The following is a 19,955-nucleotide window of genomic DNA, read 5'->3' as shown; positions in this document are numbered from 1 at the left end:
ATTGAGCCTGCTACACTCACACTTCAAAGATACTGACTTGAGAGCACCATCATCTTCTGAGAGGCTGGTGGAGAAAAAATATAAGTGCCTTCTGCTCTGATGGGGTGAGGGGTTACCACAAGGTTACTGATCAAACCTGGAGCAGCAAACACACCTATTAAGCTAACTGAAGGTACATACACACACACACACAAACACGTGTATGTATATATATATATATATATATATATATATATATTTTAAATCTGTGTTAGCTTCAATCCTTTTCTCAATGGCTTCAGGATGGTAACTCCTTTCTAAAAGTGGAAAAAATTCTGAAATTAATTGAAAGTAGTGCTGCTGATTTATTTAACCCATTGATGCCTGTTGTCACAAATTTGTACCAAACTACTTTTTAAAATGTGATTTATTTTTATTTAGTCAATTTACCAAATCGGTTTAGTGTTATTTATTATTATTCATATATATATATATTTTTTTCCATAAGGAACAAACATGTTTGACTGTTTGAATAGTTAGTAATCATAAAAGAAAAACAGAAATACTGTAACTGGATATTATTATGCTATATCTGACATGACAAAGTGGTTTTTGTTGCAGCTGCTGCAGCTCAGTTATTTTCCCCGTTTTGTTAACCATCTAATACTTGCTGTCTTTACTTTGATCCTTCTTGTTCATCTGGCGCCATCTGTTGGCTGATCACCAACTGTCAGCCTTGGCACAACGACAGGAAAACAGCCTTTGTGTAGGAATGAGAGAACTGTGCAGTCTGGATATTGGAGTTTAGTACAGAGTTGAAGCTCTTCAATGCAGCTGGCCTGCGTTCGAGTCCTGGTCTGTGGTCTTTATGCTATATCTCATCTCCCTATCTTACAGTCACTTTCAGAAAAATTCCAAAACCCTTAAAAAAATGAAAAATGAAAAAGGAATTGCTTTCTATATGCAGAGTATAAGCAGTCTAAACTAATAAGAGGTTAGCAGAATCATCCAGTTCACCCAGTCAGGACCAACCAACTGTAACTGCCCCTTTAAGAGCTAACAGTTTGTCTTTTCATACTCTGCATCACAGAAGAGATGCTCATTAAAAGCGCCTCCATTCCTCACTGTTTCATCAAGTGAGACTGCCAAGCTCTTTAACTCAGTGTTCTTGATGTTTGTGCTGTTTGTGTAAAACCCATCTGTTTCCCTCGCCTCTCTGTTGGCAGAGGGTCCACCTCATCCGTATGCTTCTCTTTTTGAAGTCATGTCAAAATCTCATTTTTATGCATCTAAGATATCCAACTTGTCATCAGCACTCAGGCAAAAGTCAAGGAGGGCACTCCTTAAATAGCTCCTTTTTTTCTCCTTCATATACAATGCACGAAGAAACAAGGACGGCAAAGGATTTACAGCCAGCAGGTTTTACAATATGAGGAGCTGCGATCATTAGCTGATTAAACGACCAACAGAAGATTAACCAGTGCTATTTTAATGATTTACATGGACTGAATTGCAGTTGATGAATTACAGTCATTTTTATTTGTCAGTTCCTGCTTCTTAAAAGTGACAATTAATACATAATTTCTGTCATTCTTTGAATTGTAAGACATTTTACATTACTTTTGTTTTATTCTTACCTTTTATACATAAAATAAAACAAGAAAAAAATATGCTGATTAGCAGTTAATAGAAATAATTAGTTTTTGCCTGATGATTTAACATTACTTAAACAATCCTTATGAGTTTCTTAGTGTTTATATTTAAGCTTAAACTGCTGCAAAAAAAACCCCACTGTGCTTCAGGTATAGTTGTAAGGTTAATGAACAGAAATATGTGTAAATGGAAAAAAAGCACCACTTGTTCCCCCCTCCGGATTAGATATGGGAAAGCAAATTCATTTCAAGGCAAGCAAAGATCATTAAACAGAAATCTCATTTTGAGCAGCCGTTCTAGAAGGAGAGAGCACAGAAAATAATTTCATAGATTTAGGCTGCAAGAGCCATCAGTGAATAATCAACATCACAGCACAAATCGGTCACACGGCAGCATCCGCTGATGCTAAATCGTGCTATGATTTCACACACCTCGTCCATCACAAAGCTATAGTGTGAAGACAGGAAATCAGCATCAGAATAATTATCACTTTAAAAGCATGTCAACATGTTAAAAAAGAAAAAAAGAAAGGAAACAGAAAGAGAGAGAAGGCATAAATAAACATAGCTCGCTTCCATGTCGAAAAACTGGCAGGTAATTTTCTGCAGCTGCTCTAAGTGTGACAATCCCACAGGGACCAAAATCTAATATTAACAGCAAATCATTATGTAGGAACTGTTCTTCCATGACCTGCTGATGTACCTGTGTGACTGACTCAATTTGAGTAATTGAGATATGTTAGCAACAAGAATAAAGTCCTGCTGTGACAGCAGAGGGTCATGCAGAGTGTAGTGGGACTCCAAACACATCTCAGCACTGGAGATAATTTGCATGGCTATATGCTTTGACTGACAAGGCTTCTTCATATCATGTGATGCTGGTTTCTTTTGGTGTTTGATGAGGTGGCTCTTGAATGAAATCAAAGCAGTAACTTGATTGTGCTTTACAGAAAAAATGTCACAGGAGGATTTGTCTGCCCTTACAATACTGTAATTATCCATACAAAAACTTGAATTCATACAGCCAAGTATAAGCAACATCTGTGAGAAAATAAAAACTGATCATTGCACTTGACAATGAAGCCAAATATTTTATTGCATTCCCTGGCATCTGAACTACAAAATAAATTTTATTCCGCTTGTTCTACATATTGATATCCCTGTTAATGATAAACTATCTATAGACCTCCTTCATGTTGTAACCCGTCCCCTTGTGACCAATTAATCAACATAAAAGGCGATGCCATTGTAGTTCAAAGAATTTGTAATAATTCAAAATAATGGTCCTCCTCTCCTGTCCAAGAAATTATTCTTTAATTGTCTATATAAAAGATGCTGTAGTTGTGGGTTGGAGAACACAACAATACTTCTATATCTGCTCGACTGCCACATATCTTTGAAGCTTTCCACTTACCTGTGCAAAGCTGTGAGACCACATGCCCTTTATTTCTTTTCTTCTTCTTCTTCTGTTTTGTAACCACAGCAACGAAGCTGTTTTTTAATCCCTGCAAAAATAGAAAACCACTAAGTTGTTCACTTTGAAGGAGGAAGCCTATGACACGCAACAGTCAACAATACAAACCAATGACCTCATTAAAAAGTATTGCCTGCAAAGGATTCTGGTTTTTAAAGTATATAAATTATTGCTGGAGTAAATTTTGATTAGAAAAACTTTGGCCATGATGTGTTTAATGTGTGTTAGGATCGCATGCACATCTTCATTAAAAAATATTTAAAAAATAGCACATATGTAGTTGGCAGTTCTTCCACGCGTTTCACTTCATCTTCCTAGATTTGTGTCAATGAAATTAAACAAACCAAAAAATAAAACATAACTACATCAGGCAGCTATGTTTTGTTTTTCCTGTAAATTCAACAAAGATGCATTTTTGTTCATTCATGAAACATGAATCAGCCGTGTATGTGGCAAAGAGAAGGGCTACTGTTTGAACAAATATCAATATGTTGGTGAAATATGAAAAATATATTAGAATACATACATACAATACAAACATATTTTCATCACGCTTACAGAAGACAACCAATAAATAAATAACAATAATTATATGATCAAAGTTTATAACGTGAAATGTTTTGGAGATGAAAGAGCCTGTAGTTGTTCATTGAAATGTTTCTTCCATCCAGAAACTGTCTTGAATGCATTATATAATAATAATAATAATAATAATAATAATAATAATAATAATAATCTTTGCTGAATTCACTGGACACATGTACATCTAATATAAACCTGTTAGCTTTTAACTGCAGAACCAAAAGAGGGTAGAAACAAAAATTGAGCTACAGGTCATATGCAAAAGCACAATAATGTTTCTTTAGATTTTTTTCTTTTAGTTCAATTCTCCAATTTAAATTAATATTTGAACACTTATCAAACTATTTGTAAACTATAAATTACACAAATAGCGTTATCTTTATCAAAATGCTAACTAGCTTACTAGCTTCAAAGCTTATTCACAACATTGTTAGATTGTCTATCTTTTATTTACCACTCTATTCCAAATTAAACAACAAAAAAATCATCTGTAGATTCAATTGAAAATGAAAATCAATCCAGTTTACTTTTAAGAAAACTAAGTTTATTACTTACTTAAAGCAAAGAAGTCTGCATTTTCTTATTCAAACAGGGCTTGTGAGAGGGCGTGGCTTTATTGTGATTGACAGTGAGCATGACCAATCAAATCCTTACCTTGGCATCAGCACGCAGTCCGACAAGTAAGTTCAGGAAGTACAACAGCACAGCAGCAGAGTAGCACAAACAGGTAAATGTATCGTTTGTGGCAGGGTAGAAATACACTATTAAAACAAGTGTTATCATTAAACGGAAAAGTGAAAATGTCCACTGAGTGTGGTGCGGCGGACACCGGCGTCAACAGGTCGATTCACTCAGACAACATTGAAGAGGTTCACAACATTCCTCTACAGCTAATCATCAGGCCGTTTCCTCCGGTACTGGACGAGCAGAAAGTCCAGAGTCTGATGGACACAGTGAAGGTAACAAAAATTCAGTCCTTGCATCTGCACAAGAATAAATCTGTGTTTTTAAAGTTAATACAAGAAATACGTTCCTGTACATAAGCTTTGAATTGTTCAAATCAGGCAACAGCAAACTTATCACCCTCATAGTGCTTTCTGTTTTTCTGGTAGAAAGAGCTGGACAGAGTTTTTTAAGAACTACACCTTAGCAAGTATAATATCTGGTGATGGATATAAACCGTGTTTACTTCTCAAGTCATACTGTATTTATGCTTTAAAAAAGTAAATAATGTGATTAAAAAGATAAGAAAAAAATTTATACAATAAATTTATGTTTGATTAGTGGCTTGACAGAAGATTTCTGAAGAATATAAAATCTAACTATATTTCAGTCTCTGCACTGGAATGCACTTTTCTACACTTATTGAAATGCACTCCATATACACTTATCACAAAAAGTAAGAACATTTGTGTTTGGTTGATTATTTCTCTCCTTTTATAATACAATTTAATGTTGTATTATACATAACTGGAAAGTAATTAGTCATTTTTACAACGAGGTATAACTTGGTGATGCCAAGCTGTTCTAGCTGCATATGGATATTGTGCAAGCTACTGATGTCCCTGGCGGAGTTTTTTTTTTTTTTTTTAAAGAAAAAAAAGTGTAAAAATAGACTCTTTTTTTTTTTTCTTGTTACTGTCAGAGCGTACAATCATCCAATCCACCAAGCAGCTCAAAACAAGACTGAATATCAACAGGAGGATGTTGCAGGGGATTTGGGCATACTTTTGAGGGACACAACCCATACATTTACATGTTTCGTTCATTCCTCAGAAGCACAATCCTTACAAGTCATACCTCAGTGTAAAGGTGTCTAAACAGGCTTATCAGTGATGTTTAATACAACACCAATTGGTATTATTAAAGGAAAGAAATAATCAATCACACGCAAATTTCTTTACTTTTTGCATCAAGTTTCTTTATTAGCAGGCAACACTGATCTGTAACAATGATTCACAACTCTGCAAAGAAAGTTTGTTTTCTACACCACTTAATTATGATATCCATGCAAGAAACACTGTGATCATTTTGTGTCAATCACTGCTGCCATAATTTTACTATAGTCATTCTATGAATTGCATTGTTTATGTAAAACAGTAAACAAATGGTTTTGTAATTTTTGTGAACATGTATGTTAATTTAACTTCTTTTCTTTTGTAATACTTGCAAACCTGGTGCTGTAAAGTCATCATGTGCTCTAACTGACAGTTTCTCTTTCCTTTCAGGAGACTACAGACATCAGCATTGTTCCTCCTATTGATGTGCTCTGGATCAAAGGAAGAGAGGGAGGAAACTACTACTACTCATTCGGAGGCTGTCACAGGTTTGCTGCATATCAGAGGTTGAACATGCCCGTCATTCCAGCGAAGATCATCAGATCAAGCATCTCAGACCTCAGAACTTACCTGGGAGCTTCAACACCTGATCTGCGGTGATGCAGAGAAAGCTTGGTGTGTTTTTTTGTTTGTTTTCTTTGACAGATTTAGCCCAAATGGGTCACACAGTGTGACCCCTAGAGGCAGCTGGTCACTGCAGGGCAGAGGATTTACCAACAGGGGGCAGTATAACTGTTTGTACCATTACATTGTGCCAAACTGCTTTTACTCATTTTTACTTATTTTTTATAAAACAGGTATTTGCCATTTGTTTTAACCCTCAAATCACAGTTCAAAACTGCACCTAGAAATTAATCAAATGATTGTTTTCTTGAAGTTAATCTCCCCCACAGTCGAAAATATGACAATAAAGGGATCTTTATTTGTTGACATGTGCAAGATGTCTTTAGACTCTACAGCAGATGTGGTTGTAAATGTGAAGAACTTTTTAACAACTAACATTTTGACTTTTATTGTAAGAAAAACACAGGTGATGCCATTAATATTAATGAGTTCTCTGTTTTAGTGCCCTGGTAAGACATCTCAGCGAACCTGCACACACAGACAGCAACAGCCTAAAACTAAGGCAGACAAATGATCCTGAGCTGATGTTTCTTTTAATATTTAAACATGAGTTTTTTCAGCTGGGACACATGAAAACTTTGCAATTACCCCCAGTGCATTTCCTTTATTTACACCTGGGTGTATTGAGAGAATTTAATAGTTATTCTAACTGTATGTTGACACTGCCTTTTTTTTTAACTTGGTATCATTTTTAGAGGATCAGAGTATTAGGACAAAATGATGATATTTATTAAGAAAACATTACAGTAACAGCACTAACAAATGAGTGCTTCTCTCTTAGTCCTTAATTAAAATCTCAGCAGTTTTGGTGGCAGACAGCACCCAGATATTCTCCCACTTTGTTCACACACAGTCATCTTTGATTAGGATTTTCCAGACAGCAAACAAGCCTCCAGTCAAGATGGTTTGTGGGTGAAATCAGATGTTCGGAGAACATCAGGCTGACAAAATGCAAGATGTCTTGCAGAATTATCCCAATCTGCCTGTTGTCAGTCTTCCACTTGTCATTTCCCAAAAAGAGCCTTCCTGTAAGGTTCCAGACAAAGACAGATTAAAGTGGATGAAATTGAATCATATAAACGTTTTCTAGAATCATTCCTAACCTTGTAAAAATGATATGATTAATACCTTACTCTTAACGCTGTGGGTCCTGAAGCATTTAAGAACACAAATTCTTGTCTCTTACAGTAAATAACCAGATTAATCTCAGTAAACGTGTAAAGATATTACCTAACACCTTGTTTGTTGTTGTTTCTGACCTTGAGACTGCTTCAGCTTACTAAATCAAGTCAGACAGCAGTTCCCCTGCCTCTGTCTTGGAGGAAGGAACTGCTGTTTTACGGAATAATATAGGTAAAATATAGACGAGGCCTTTCCGACATCAGCGCCTTCACAATGCAAGCTCTGAGCTGTTTGACGATCTCCCTTTGTGGCCATTGAGGAAATGAAGGGCGACCCGGAGCGACTTTTACTGACCAGCCCTAAAGGACTCTAAATTTCTCCTCTGAATCGTCGCGTGTGAGAAGATTTCCTGTAGCTCACTCACTGTCTGGAAGTAACCATATCCTCAAAGGAGTTCTGACACGCAATACTGGTATGAAAAAATGCATTGCACCTGTTGCTTCTAGGAGAGGTTTCCATGGGTGTTTTTGCATGCTTTATCTTTGAGGATTGAAAAAGACCAAGAGGGAGGGGTGTTAAAGGCTAAGAGGAGGAACTGTTGTCTTCTTCTTTTCATAAATAGTACATTTTATTACTTACTTTGTTGGACTCTGTTAAAAGTTTGATGAGTTCCTGTTTGTTTTAAGTCTTATATTTCCTTGATATCCTCAGCTCGATGACCTGTAGATGGAAACATTTCTGCACAGGGAAATACCTTAACAAGGTCTTATTGATCCAAATACTGCACATCAAAACAAGTTATGGGAGCACAACTTCGAAAAAGTTCTGTTTTTTCTTTTGAATAAGATCTATTGGTTTTGGTGTTGAATTGCACAGTTGTAGTTTAAACTCACTTTAACTTTGGAGATTTATATTTAAAATGATAGCTAACATTATGTAAGAGGAAAAAAGAAGAAGAAATATCCAAAATGGATCTCATAAATATAAGAACATTTTTTGTGTGACTGATGTAACTAAATTGTGACTTTTGATGGAGAAATATGAAAACAAAGCTGACTGATATTCACATTGATTCCTTGTAATGAGCATAAAGTAAAAATGCTTCTGACAGTACTTTCAAAGGTGCGTTTCTTTTTATTTGTGTGTTTACTATTTTAAGCTCTAAAAATCAAGTTAACCTGTAAGCTAGACATTTCAATCTGATTTTAATTTTCTAAAACAGTGAAGTTAAAAACCAGTTCAGATCTTTGAAATCAAATAATTATATTATTTTTGAAACAGATTAAAGATAAGAGTAGAGTTCACCTCAAACTCTGAGATCATTTGTGATTAGTTTCACACATTAGTCATTTTACATCTGTCTCATGTTGTTTGTTTGGATTGAGAATCTTCTCATGGCGATCATCATCACATTTGTCTTTTTCCTTGACTTTATCTGGTGATTACTCAAGCCTTAACAAGCAACCCCCCCACAAGACATCTGCAGATAAATTACTCATCAGATCATCTCTGTGGTCACAGATTTCTTTCATTTTTGCCATCCCACTCTTTGTTGGAAATACATTTTTTAAACAGAATGATGGGCTATTATCATTTTCTGCCTATATAAAGACCAAACTGCATATTTTAGAAAAGACAAATGTGCTTTTTTTTCCATGAGGTGCATTTATAAAGTTGTTTTGCTCTAAAAAAAATCAATCGGGTGGCAAATTTTATCATTAATCTTCTGCAAAGTTTGTATACATTAAAAATTAAAGCGGAAAAAAGATCTATGGTTAGCCAGCTCACCCATTTGTTCCACTTTGTTCCAGTCAAATCCTCTCAAAGGGCTTTAGCGTTAGTTGTTTGAGTCGATGAGGATTTCTCACAGCTTCCTTTCCGGAATTCTCTCAGACTGCTGGTGGCTGCAGGCGTGTAATTTGTGCCAGATTTGCAATGCCGTGTCCACCCTCTGACCTTACCGCAGTGAGGCATTGTGCGTGCATCTTCCTCTCTCGGCAGCTCTGTAAAAGTAGACTTGGGATATAATAGAAATAGGACGTATTTGGCACACAGGCTTTAAACCTGTACTCTGGCTTGGTTGGCAAGTTCACTGGAAAATTTTTAATGATCCGTCCTGCCAAGCAGCGTTTGCCCCATTAAAAAATGCCTGACTCATTAGAAGGCATTGTCTCGTTAATTATAATAAATTTCACTGCTTTGTCCTTTAATGTCACTGTTTGCTTTAAGGCGGAGGCAAAGACCAGGTGTGTGTTGTGGCTGCATTAGGTCTTGAATAGGGTTTAAAATCAGGAGAAAATTTTAGATGATACAAAAACTAAAAAGACTGTTTTATTCTTTTTAAATAACTCATTCTGAAGTGATAAAAGAGTGTGTTAATGTTTGTATAAATATCAAAAGATGTTGAAAGGATTTATTCATGCAAAACATGTAACTTACGACTGAAATTCTTTTTTTTTTTAGTAAAGGAGGAAAAAAGATTAGTGATAGTTGGTATTATATATTAGTTTCCAAACAGATAAAATAAAGTGAGTGATGCACACATATACTGGTTAAGAACTATTAGACTTTAGTAGAAGTCAAGTGTAACTTACAATTAGCATTCCTACATATAAACAGGAGTAAAACTTTATATATATATATATATATATATATATATATGCACACACTACTCACAAAAAGGGATATTTGGCTTTTTGTAAATCAGAATGAGCCTAAAATCCACCATAACCTTTACAAATTAATCTAATTGACCTCCTTAAATACATGTGACAAATTATTCAATTTTAAGTATTTACTGCAAAACATGCTGTTCTCTAACAAGACAATTAACCACAAAACAATTTTTTCCTCCATTAAATTATTTCAGTTTATGATTGTATGAGTTATTCCCTTAAAACGGCACAGCGGGCTAACAGTTTATGACCCAATCAAATAATTAAGTAACATTTATTTATACTGTGCTTTTTGCAGATCAAAATCACAAAGTGCTTTACAATAAAATCCATGAAAACATTAAATAATAAAATCTGAGTATAAAATAAATAAAAATAATTTCTATAAAAGGGTGTACACCAGCACAAGTGTGTCTTAAGCTGAGACTTAAGGCTGCCTACACTATCAGCAGATCTAATACTGGTGGGGAGAGTGGTCCAGCATCTGAAGGCCATGGAAGTAAATGGTAAATGGTCCGTATTTATATAGCGCTTTTCTGTACCAGGATACCCAAAGCGCTTTACAGTATACAGCACATTCACCCATTCACACGCACTTTCACACACTGATGGCGGAAGCTGCCATGCAAGGCGCTCGACCACGACCCATCAGGAGCAACTAGGGGTTCGGTGTCTTGCCCAAGGACACCTCGACATGAACACGACTTGGCCGAGGATCGAACCGGCAACCCTCGGGTTACAAGACGACCGCTCTACCTTGCTGAGCCACGCCGCCCCCCAAAAAAAAGCTCTGTTCCCGCAGGATTTCAGGTGGGTGTGTAGGAGAGACAACCGGCTCTGGTTGTCTCAAGTGCACTTGGTGTATTTGGTATGGATGTGTATAAGATCTGAGAGATACTGCTTGTTCATGTAGATCCTCGTATGTGAAGGTGAGTATTTTAAATGTTATTCTGGGTGACTGCAAGCTGGTGTAGAGAACGAAGCAGGGGGGTGACATGAGAATGTCAATCAAGACTAAAATGTTTTTTTCAGGGTCTATTTGAGTTAAAATGTGTATTTAGCGCCACAGGAAAGTGAGCCTGTGATCAGTCCCAAATAAACTAGAGTGTACTGTATGTTGTTTGTAATGAAGGAAGATGTAACATGGTCCAACAGCGGTGACCTGACTGATGTGTTTTTAATAGGCTTTGGACAACAATGGAGCTCCATGTCAGAGAGAAACAAATATCTATGGATACACACGCAATTGTTGTTAGGTGGATCTGTTCATTGTGGATTTTCTAGATTAAAAGTCAAAGGTCACCACCTAACACTTTAAGCACTACTGCTTTTTAAAAATGATTATTATAATTATCATTTTCTTCAAACCTTCCAGCTGCAGCTGTAGGACTGTGTGGCCAAATGAAATAACCGAGACAGAGAATTTCCAAATGTAGAAAAAGTAGAAGCAAAACATCTTTAGAACAAAAAGCTTGTCATCCTGACAATTTTTAATCTGTCCCAAAATGTAAAACTATTGCTCTGCTGAATTTAGTGCAGCAGAAATGCATTAAATTCAGTTGCAGTAGGTGAAGTCTTTTCTCTGGAGGCAGCATATGATGCAGGGCACATCACACAGTTTTCTTTACAACACAGTGAGAATAGCGCTTAAAGGCTCCTGTGTTGATATGAGTCTGTAGTTATCTACAACAGCAGGGAGGGAGAAGGAAGCATACAGGTCAGCAGAAAGGACAAGCTCACACCAGCACAAACACACAACATGCTCACTTGTAAAGCTGTGTTAAATGCTGTGGAATACGTGCTGACACGTTCATACGTCGTCTCCACTGCGGATAATCCAGAGATTTTGCTGTTTGGAAAATTTCTGCAGGAAGTCTGGAGTAAATGTTGCAGACATTTGCATTCTCACATACCCCCACCCCAGAGCATCTCTAGAACATTTCAGGACTCCAGTAGATGTGAAAAAGCAACTATATGGAGGCTCCTCCCTGCGATCATTAAAAAGGATCTACATTTTTTGTTCTTTTGTGAAATGACACTCAAAACCGGTACAAAAATTTTCAGGCTGAAGATGGGGATTCAGTCTTTATTATATAATAAATATGCAACCAGATTTGCAGTAAGAAGAAAGATGGTCTATAAGGATCTCAAAGTTACACCTCAACAATTACTAATGCACATTCCCAGCTGCTGAGCTCACCACCCAACCCATAAGAAAAGTGTGTTTGTACTTGGAATTTATATTGCTGATACTGGAAGCGTTGGAGTCATGTTCTGTCTTAGACCAGCAAAGCCTGACTGGGACAGCATGCACATGTGTACTAAACTATATAACAATGAATCCAAAAGTTTTCAAACCCTATATAGCACAATCATTAACCACAGGACCTCCATACTCATTGTTCATCCCCTGTGTTTATAGAGTTCTGTATTAACTCAATGGACTCAGTAAAACATGCATCTAACAGTGTAGACATACTGTAATAAACTTACATCTCTGTGGCTCAGACAGAGCTGCTCTTCTCGCAGACCTTTGCAGCACAACAGCATGGACCTCAGCAGGTGGCTAAACCAACATGCTTTCGCCTCATCAGGACAAACGGGTCTACTTATTCTGGAAGAGTACTGCAGCATTTCATGGATCTCTGAGAGAAGAGCACCGGTCTGGAAAAAAAAATCTCTTCGGTGCATAGTCAACATGTTCATACGCTCCACAGACAGCCAGTATAACACCTAATAAATCCCCAGCAAGAGTTCATGATGAATTAATTAACCATTCAGCAACAGAGACCTGCAGCATATTGTTGGCCCATCCTTGAGAGAATATTCACATCTTTAAGTTCTTTATTAATTGGATTACAGTAACTTTCTTTTTTTTTTTTAGTATGTAACTTGTTTTTTGCCTTTAAATGAACTCAAATTTAGATTCTGTTGTTAGAGCGGTCTGTAACTGCAATTAATGCTTTTTGTCAGTCCAAAACAGGTCTCTCTTGTAAATTAAGACTCTGTGTCTCAATGGGACTACCTGTATGAATAAATGTTAAATACATAAAAAAAATATCTGCTTCAAAACTCATATGGTTTCTAATTAGTTTGTATAAAGCTAAACCTTAAGAGACTTTATCTCTGTGATCTGACATCTTCACGCAGCCTCTTGCCCTGCAGAGTTCTGCATTTAGTGTGTGTCCTTTGAAAGACCTCAGAGCTCCTTTAGATGGCAGTTTGGGTGTCTGATGTCTGACTATTGATGCAGCTGAGGCACATTGAAGTGGCTCAATTCACTGCCAGCTTGAGTCTACTGATGTGGCTTGGAGGGCCTAAATCATCCATTTGCTACTGCTTTGTTTTTTTGAACCCAGGGCAGCGAGCAAATAAATCCTTGTCATTCCAGGATCATCTGTTCATTGTTTATTTACTCACACTTAACTTTCTCCTGCTGTCTGAGCTGTGATCCTCACTACAAGCCAGAGGCAGCTCTTTAAGTGGAAACCTGTTGTTAGGGTTGTGTGCTCCAACTAGTTTGTTTTTATGCCGTGATGATCCAGAATTAGGCTAATGAATATTCCTGAAAAGAATATTTGGATAAGAGAACTTGTATTTTTATATTTTCCGTTTACCAGCCTACAGAGGCAAATCTCAGCAGGTGGCAGAACCATAAACATGTCAGACTGAGACAAGATAGTGACTGTAAAATGACCGGAAAGCAAACTTTAGTCCCTAAATGCCTTTAAAAGGCTCTAAACATTCAAATTTGGTGATAAAGTTAATCATTAAATCCTGACCCAGTGTTTTTGTTGTATGCATTCAAGTTCTCTGCAACCTGCAATGTGAAATATTTACTTTTATTCAATGTTATCATTCTATTAAAGCACAATTTAATCACCAATCTCATCATATAAATCTATATTATTGTACTTTTTTACAACTTTCCTTTTATTTTGCAGCTAATCGTAAATTAAAAATCCAAGATTGGCTGTTAAATTTACCCACTTTTATAGATTAAATCACATATTTCCAACGTAGTTTTAAAGAAAAACAGACCTGCTTTGACCAGCATCAACACTCCAATGCCATTTATAATATGTTTATGTATAATAAACTACAGTTTATAGAGTAAATTCACTGCTTTAAATTCGTTTTAAAATTTAATATTGTTTAGCTTTACTAAATGGCATTTTAAAGGCAAAGATTTAAAATGGCTGATTTGGCTGAACTACAAAAGTTAAACTTGCTTTGTTTCTAGCATTTCAGTAGTTATTCCATGTGCAGTTAAATGAGTCTTTGACTTTCAAAGCTACTGTAAGTTTGTGCTGGCAGCTCCTCCCATCCAGCTATAAGAGCCCAGCTGACCTGGTGGTTTGTGTCCATCCTGAAGTAGGCCAACGCAAATGAAAAGTCGGACAGCTTTCTTTCCAAGGTCCTTTCTCGCAGGTGGTTACACATCTCTGACTTCTTGCAACATGGAGATGTAGGGACAGTGCCCTGGTTTGTTTTCGGACTGAGCGCGCACTTGTGGATTAGGAGCTGGTAACATTTTTTAATAATGACTTTTGCCATGCTGCGGCCTGTGGCGACGCACTTAATCTACTCGGACTTTAACGTGACCTCCGACGACGACGAGAATCGCAGCGAAAGCGACGGCAGCTCGGAGCAAAGTTACTGCGGCTCCAGCGAAAAACGGAGACTGATTTCGCACAAGCTGGAAGGAGACTCCACGGTGGTGATGAAGCAGAGGAGCGCAGCCAACGCCAGGGAGAGAGGCAGGACCCAGAGCGTCAACACCGCATTCACAGCTCTTCGGACTCTCATACCCACCGAACCGGTGGACAGAAAGCTCTCCAAGATTGAAACTCTTCGACTGGCATCCAGCTACATTTCCCATCTGGCCAACGTGCTTCTTATTGGAGACGCAGTCGCTGACGGTCAGCCGTGCCTCGGCGCGGTCCACGCGCAAGGAGAGAGTGGAGGGAAGCAGCCGAGGACCATCTGCACCTTCTGTTTGAGCAACCAGAGAAAAGGGGTAAATGCTGTTATTGTGTCTCCACGCTCAAAAAGTCTTAAAAACAGCTGATTGTAACATTACACAAGCTCATCAGCTCTGCGCGCGGACCCATTTATTGGTCTTGACAGTGTATTTTAAGAGTGTGTGTCTGATGTAGCGTAGACTTTTCCTTTAAACCACTGCTACCATGTAGATGTAATTTATTTAATCGCGAGTTGTTCCTTAAAAATCGCATTTACGCACCACACATGCTTGGTACTCCTTTAAATTCCACAAACAGATGGTTGTTTCTTTTACTGAACACCTTCACATGGTGCGGCAGACAACACAACCAAAAGGTTAAGTTGTAAAAAAAGAAAAGAAAAGAAAAGAAAAGAAAAAGAAAAAAGAAAGAAAATCGGACTGGATTAATGTAATTATTCGCCTAAAAGGAAATTACAATTGAGTCTGGTGCAAATAAATGAAATATTTTAATCCTAAATGATTGCGCATTTTTGCTTATTTCCCTTTCAGATTAAGGATGGAAAAGACTGTTTAAAAATGCGAGGGCTGGGTCCGCTGCGAATGAGGCGCTGACTGAAGACCAGAGAATGATTAGCAACCTGAAAATCCTCGAAGACTTTCTCAGGGAAGAGTCCAGACTGGTTTTACAGAGCGCACACTCGTGTTCTTACACATGCTGGATCAAATGATGGAACCAAAGAGACTATTTATACTTGACTGAGAAATTTATGCATAAGACTTTCAAAGATGCAGTGCATTTGTTTGAAACTTAGTTTTTTTTTGTCCTTTTTTCAGGCAGAAGTTTAAAATAAAATTTATTTTATCAAAATGAGAGGTATTTTTTCTATCTTATTCCCAGATTTGACCATTGTTCTTTTGACAAGCAAACACACACCTCTTACACAAACCAAATTAAGTGTTTAAAGAATAACTTGATGCCTTTATTTAGTTTTTAATGTTAAGTAGGATTTGGGGAAATATGGCAGGGAAAAGAGCAACTTGAATATTTAGAATTTATGTTTGACCAACCTGTTTGAATTGCCTATAGTGAACATACTGTACTTATCACAATTTTGACGTATATTAAATGTATTTTGTGTTCCCCATTCACAGACGCATTTCTATGGTTTAAAGCAGCGTGGCCATGATGTTGTTTGGGAAGCACGTAGAGCCTCAGCAAAAGGTTCAGGGTTTCTGGTGTCACTGCCTGGTGTTTTTTCCCCCAAATCCTCAGCATTGCTGTTTTTTGAAGTCTGTTTTCGATTAGTCACGGCAAATAGTAGCCCACACTCTGTTCTGAGCCCCAACACAGCTGTTGGTGTGTCAGAGGAATAAATCACTGCTGTGGGCCCAGTGGACAGGGAGAGATGGGGTGAGAGGTCAGAGGTGACAGCAGAGCACTGAACTGAAGTGAAATGTAATAATGGCAAATTATGCAAATCTTAGCTTGTCTTCTTGTCTTTTCTCATTACAAGTTTTAGTTCAGCAGAACTTGCCTGATTTTGACACTCGAATTCTTGATTTGCTCGTCCTTCTTTCTTTATGTTTTCTTGTAGTGGTCTCCATAGCAGCAAGCCAATACAGACAACTTTCACTGGAAAATAGAAAAAGTAGCCCAGTCTCCATGAGCCTCTTTCTTTCCTCTTAGGTCTTCAGAAGCGGCTCTGATGAGCGCTCTACCAGGCAGGTTGCAGCTCAGACCCACAACCAGCTGAGCCAGAGTTCCTGTCTGGCATGGTTTTGACAAGACTGTAAACTTAGTTTTCATAATAACAGAAGAAGGCTCCCCAGTGACACAGGAGGGTGTATGGAAAGCTAATTTTAAGGCGGTTGAAGGTGCATGCTGGGGGTCCTCATTCTCCCTCCCTCACCTGCTTTGTCAGGATAAGTCGAATTTGTCCTCCATGTTTAGGGACCAGGGCCTCCTCAAATGGCTCCCTGAGGCTCCCCCCGGCAGGAAGATGTCACGTAGGCAGAGGAAGGGAAAATAACGTGCATCCGACCTCTCTGAGGAACTCTCTGTGCGGTGGGCTTTGGGTCATCGCCAGTCTTGACATCATCCGGCGCTGGGACCCAGATGTACAACTCTCTGGTGGTACTTTTCAGAACAAGCGAACCCCAAAAATGAGTCTTCCACAAAACCAGAAAGTTTTTTTTTCTCAACGAAGATGGCAGGTAAGAAATTGATGGCAGAGACTATCAGAAGAAAAGGGTTAAAAGAAAGACAGCGGATATGATCAGTGTGGATCTGTTTAACATGCCGTCAGGCAAGGGTCCAGGGGGTCCATCTGGGGACTACTGCAAAGGTTTACCTCTTCACTTTGGTGAGTTTTTCCTCTTCATCTGATGCTTGTCTCTCTCTTAATCCCAACAGAGTTTTTTTTTTCTGCAGGAAGCTTTGCAGAGATGCCATAAAGCTTGACAGCAGTTTATTTCCTCCTCCTGTCAGTTGTGTGACCTGAGATGAAAAATAACCTGAAGTTGGATCTCTTTTGTATTGTGAAAGACAGGACTGTAATGTACAATAAAACTATTGTTTCCTCTTCTTTTTTTTTAACTTTCTTTGCTATGATTTAATATCTTTGAATGATGTATATGGCAAACTGCCTTTTTCCAATAAGAAATTATTAAATAAGCAAAAAAAAAAAAACTAATAGCTAATTTCTGGCCTTTTGGGGGACTGGTTGAATTTAACTTGCATATTAAAATGTGAAAATGAGAATATGTCCCCATTCATTGTGTGATGTAGAATTTTAGCTGTTAAACAAAGTAGAAACCTTCTTTTTTATGTTTTATCATTTAATGCTTCAGATGTTTTCAGAGGTTAAACGGATCTGAGTGGTTTAGAAACTGATCTCTTTCACTGAGTCATGCTGTAATTCTCTGTAGAATATAATTCAGCATAGCAATGATAAAATAAGTAATGCGTTCTTTAATATTTATAGTGTCTGGATGCCAATTTAAGCACCCTCATATTATCCAAAAAGTGTTGTTTTTTTTTGGTTTTGTGTTTATGACAAGCTAGTTGGTTCTCGTCTTGGAGGATGCAGTAATATCCAGAGTTTACATGTTTTTTTCTTCGAACAAGAGGGCAGCTTTCTACTTTTGCTTTTATCTATGCTTTTTTTTAAACTTGCATCAATGCAGAACTAATGTGTTCTATGACCAATACAGAAGTCCTCCTCAAGCCACAGTGATTTTGTTAAAATAACAAAAATGATATGGCTCATTTGATAATGAAATCCACAAATTCTCTGCAGTTTTATATCAAAACTATTACAGGTAATTTAAAGCCCTTCTGATTATTCCAGCATAATTTCTAAAGATATTGAAACACAACACTCAGCCATGTGACTGAATCTTTGCTCAATTATGTTGCCAATGTATCTAATTAAACTTCTGATGCATGAATTATTTTTAAAAAAGCCACAATTTTTTCACATAAAATATTTTACTTCTAAAGTAAAGTATGATGCTTTGCTTTATTTTCAACCTTATTTGGCTTTTTTAAAAATTTGTTTTAGCTATTCTATAAAATATTTGTTAAATAATATTCTGTCGTATAAAAAGATATATAAAATATATCTATTGTATTAAAGCACAGGTGTATCATCTTCATCTCAGAAAACACCAAGAGGTGTATAGGTGTCCACTGTAGTGGACAAAAGGACTTATTATAAAGTATTTTTCCCCCAAACTGTCTTTAAACCTGTTCTGGCTTACAATTTTATAATTTTATTTTTCAAAATTGTGAAAATTTCTTAACAAAATGAACAGATTTGTGATAATATAATCATGTTATAATTTGTTTTATTATTAAATTATAAATATAACAATTTATTTATTTATTTATTTAACATTTTACACAGAAGCATTTTGGGAGACATGGTTGGAAAACTGCATTATAGCACACTGCAGATTGCAGCTCAGTGTTCTTGCCTCCTTATTTGGAAAGTTATTTATATATAAGAGTGGGAAGAAACTGACATAATGCGATCATAGTGAATCTTATTTATGTAATCTAAACAAGAGGGAAACCAGTCTGCATTAATTTGACAAGCACATTTTAATGAATCCCATTGAGCAATGGCTGTTTGACAACACCTTTACAGATGAAACACAAATCAGTCCTCAGACAGCTTAGTGTTCCTCACCATCGGTAGAAGGGAAAACAGTTCAACTAGATGAACCAGAAACAGGAAGGATGTAAAGCATTTTTTTAGCATCATCTGGGAACGCAGTCCCGATTCCCAGATGGGTGCTTATCTTCAGCATTTTGTAGTCTTGCCAGAGAACTCTTGTTAGACAAACCTGCACATGGTAATATTTTAATAGCTTCTGCTCTCAGAGTCCATTTCAGCATGTTTTAAACACCCATTGGCTGGGGAGATGGCCATGCACTCCACCTGCATGTCAATGATATTAATGGTCTTGTGTCACTTTGTGGCTTGAGGTTCAGACACCTCCCTTCCTATTTTACTGGACATGGACAGTTTTCCACAAGAAGGAGGGGGGCGTCTGTCTGCCTGACCATCAGCTGAGCTTCTGTGGGGAGAAAAGCTGTCCAAGGAGCCAGTTGTGTCTCCTCAGACATGCAAGAACAATTGTTTTCATGTGCCAGAAAGTTTGGCAGGGCCTTCAGACAGAGGGAGGATGATTGAGGGCTGCAGAGTGAATAGAATGGATGGGTGGGGGGAAGCTGGTTAGAGGAAATCCCAGAGAAGAAATTAAGGGAACAATACAGATCCTCGTTACACTGCTGTGTTTTGTTGCAGGCCTGGCCAATCAACCCCCAGCAGTTAGCGGCATGCCAAAGCCCAGAGGCAGAGGTGAGAATCTACCAATGCACAGTTATTATGAAGGTTTTTTTTTTTTTTTTTTTGCATCCTTAAACAAACAGTTGAATGGGCATTGAGTTGCAACTCTGCAACCTCAATTCGCTCACTAAGAATCATTTCAATCAGTTACAGCTGTATTCATCGTTACAAAACAAAGACATCATCC

At 37.4% G+C, this 19,955-nt stretch overlaps 2 protein-coding genes across 2 annotated transcripts; both read left to right on the top strand.

Annotated features, from left to right (window-relative positions):
- The first annotated feature begins 4,373 nt into the window (after nt 1–4,373).
- On the top strand, nt 4,374–8,380 carry srxn1 (sulfiredoxin 1 homolog (S. cerevisiae)). The gene is made up of 2 exons (XM_042005029.1): nt 4,374–4,646; nt 5,916–8,380. The coding sequence occupies exons 1-2, from the start codon at nt 4,419–4,421 to the stop codon at nt 6,123–6,125; spliced, it is 438 nt and encodes a 145-aa protein (XP_041860963.1). The 5' UTR covers nt 4,374–4,418; the 3' UTR covers nt 6,126–8,380.
- Nucleotides 8,381–13,827: 5,447 nt separating this feature from the next.
- tcf15 (transcription factor 15) lies at nt 13,828–15,742 on the top strand. The gene is made up of 2 exons (XM_042004025.1): nt 13,828–14,966; nt 15,462–15,742. The coding sequence occupies exons 1-2, from the start codon at nt 14,490–14,492 to the stop codon at nt 15,522–15,524; spliced, it is 540 nt and encodes a 179-aa protein (XP_041859959.1). The 5' UTR covers nt 13,828–14,489; the 3' UTR covers nt 15,525–15,742.
- Nucleotides 15,743–19,955: the final 4,213 nt, after the last annotated feature.

This window comes from Melanotaenia boesemani, chromosome 13 (assembly GCF_017639745.1).
Source record: "Melanotaenia boesemani isolate fMelBoe1 chromosome 13, fMelBoe1.pri, whole genome shotgun sequence".
In the NCBI taxonomy this organism is placed as follows: Eukaryota; Metazoa; Chordata; class Actinopteri; order Atheriniformes; family Melanotaeniidae; genus Melanotaenia; species Melanotaenia boesemani.
Note: the sequence above shows the minus strand (reverse complement) of the source record. Positions and strands in the feature narration are given on the sequence as shown.

Bases quoted from the DNA above. Each gene is read 5' to 3' on its own strand.
- srxn1 (XM_042005029.1), top strand. From the start codon at position 4,419: ATGTATCGTTTGTGGCAGGGTAGAAATACACTATTAAAACAAGTGTTA. The intron at 4,647-5,915 runs GTAACAAAAATT...CTTTCCTTTCAG, and splicing joins GTCTGATGGACACAGTGAAG to GAGACTACAGACATCAGCAT.
- tcf15 (XM_042004025.1), top strand. From the start codon at position 14,490: ATGACTTTTGCCATGCTGCGGCCTGTGGCGACGCACTTAATCTACTCG. The intron at 14,967-15,461 runs GTAAATGCTGTT...TTTCCCTTTCAG, and splicing joins TGAGCAACCAGAGAAAAGGG to ATTAAGGATGGAAAAGACTG.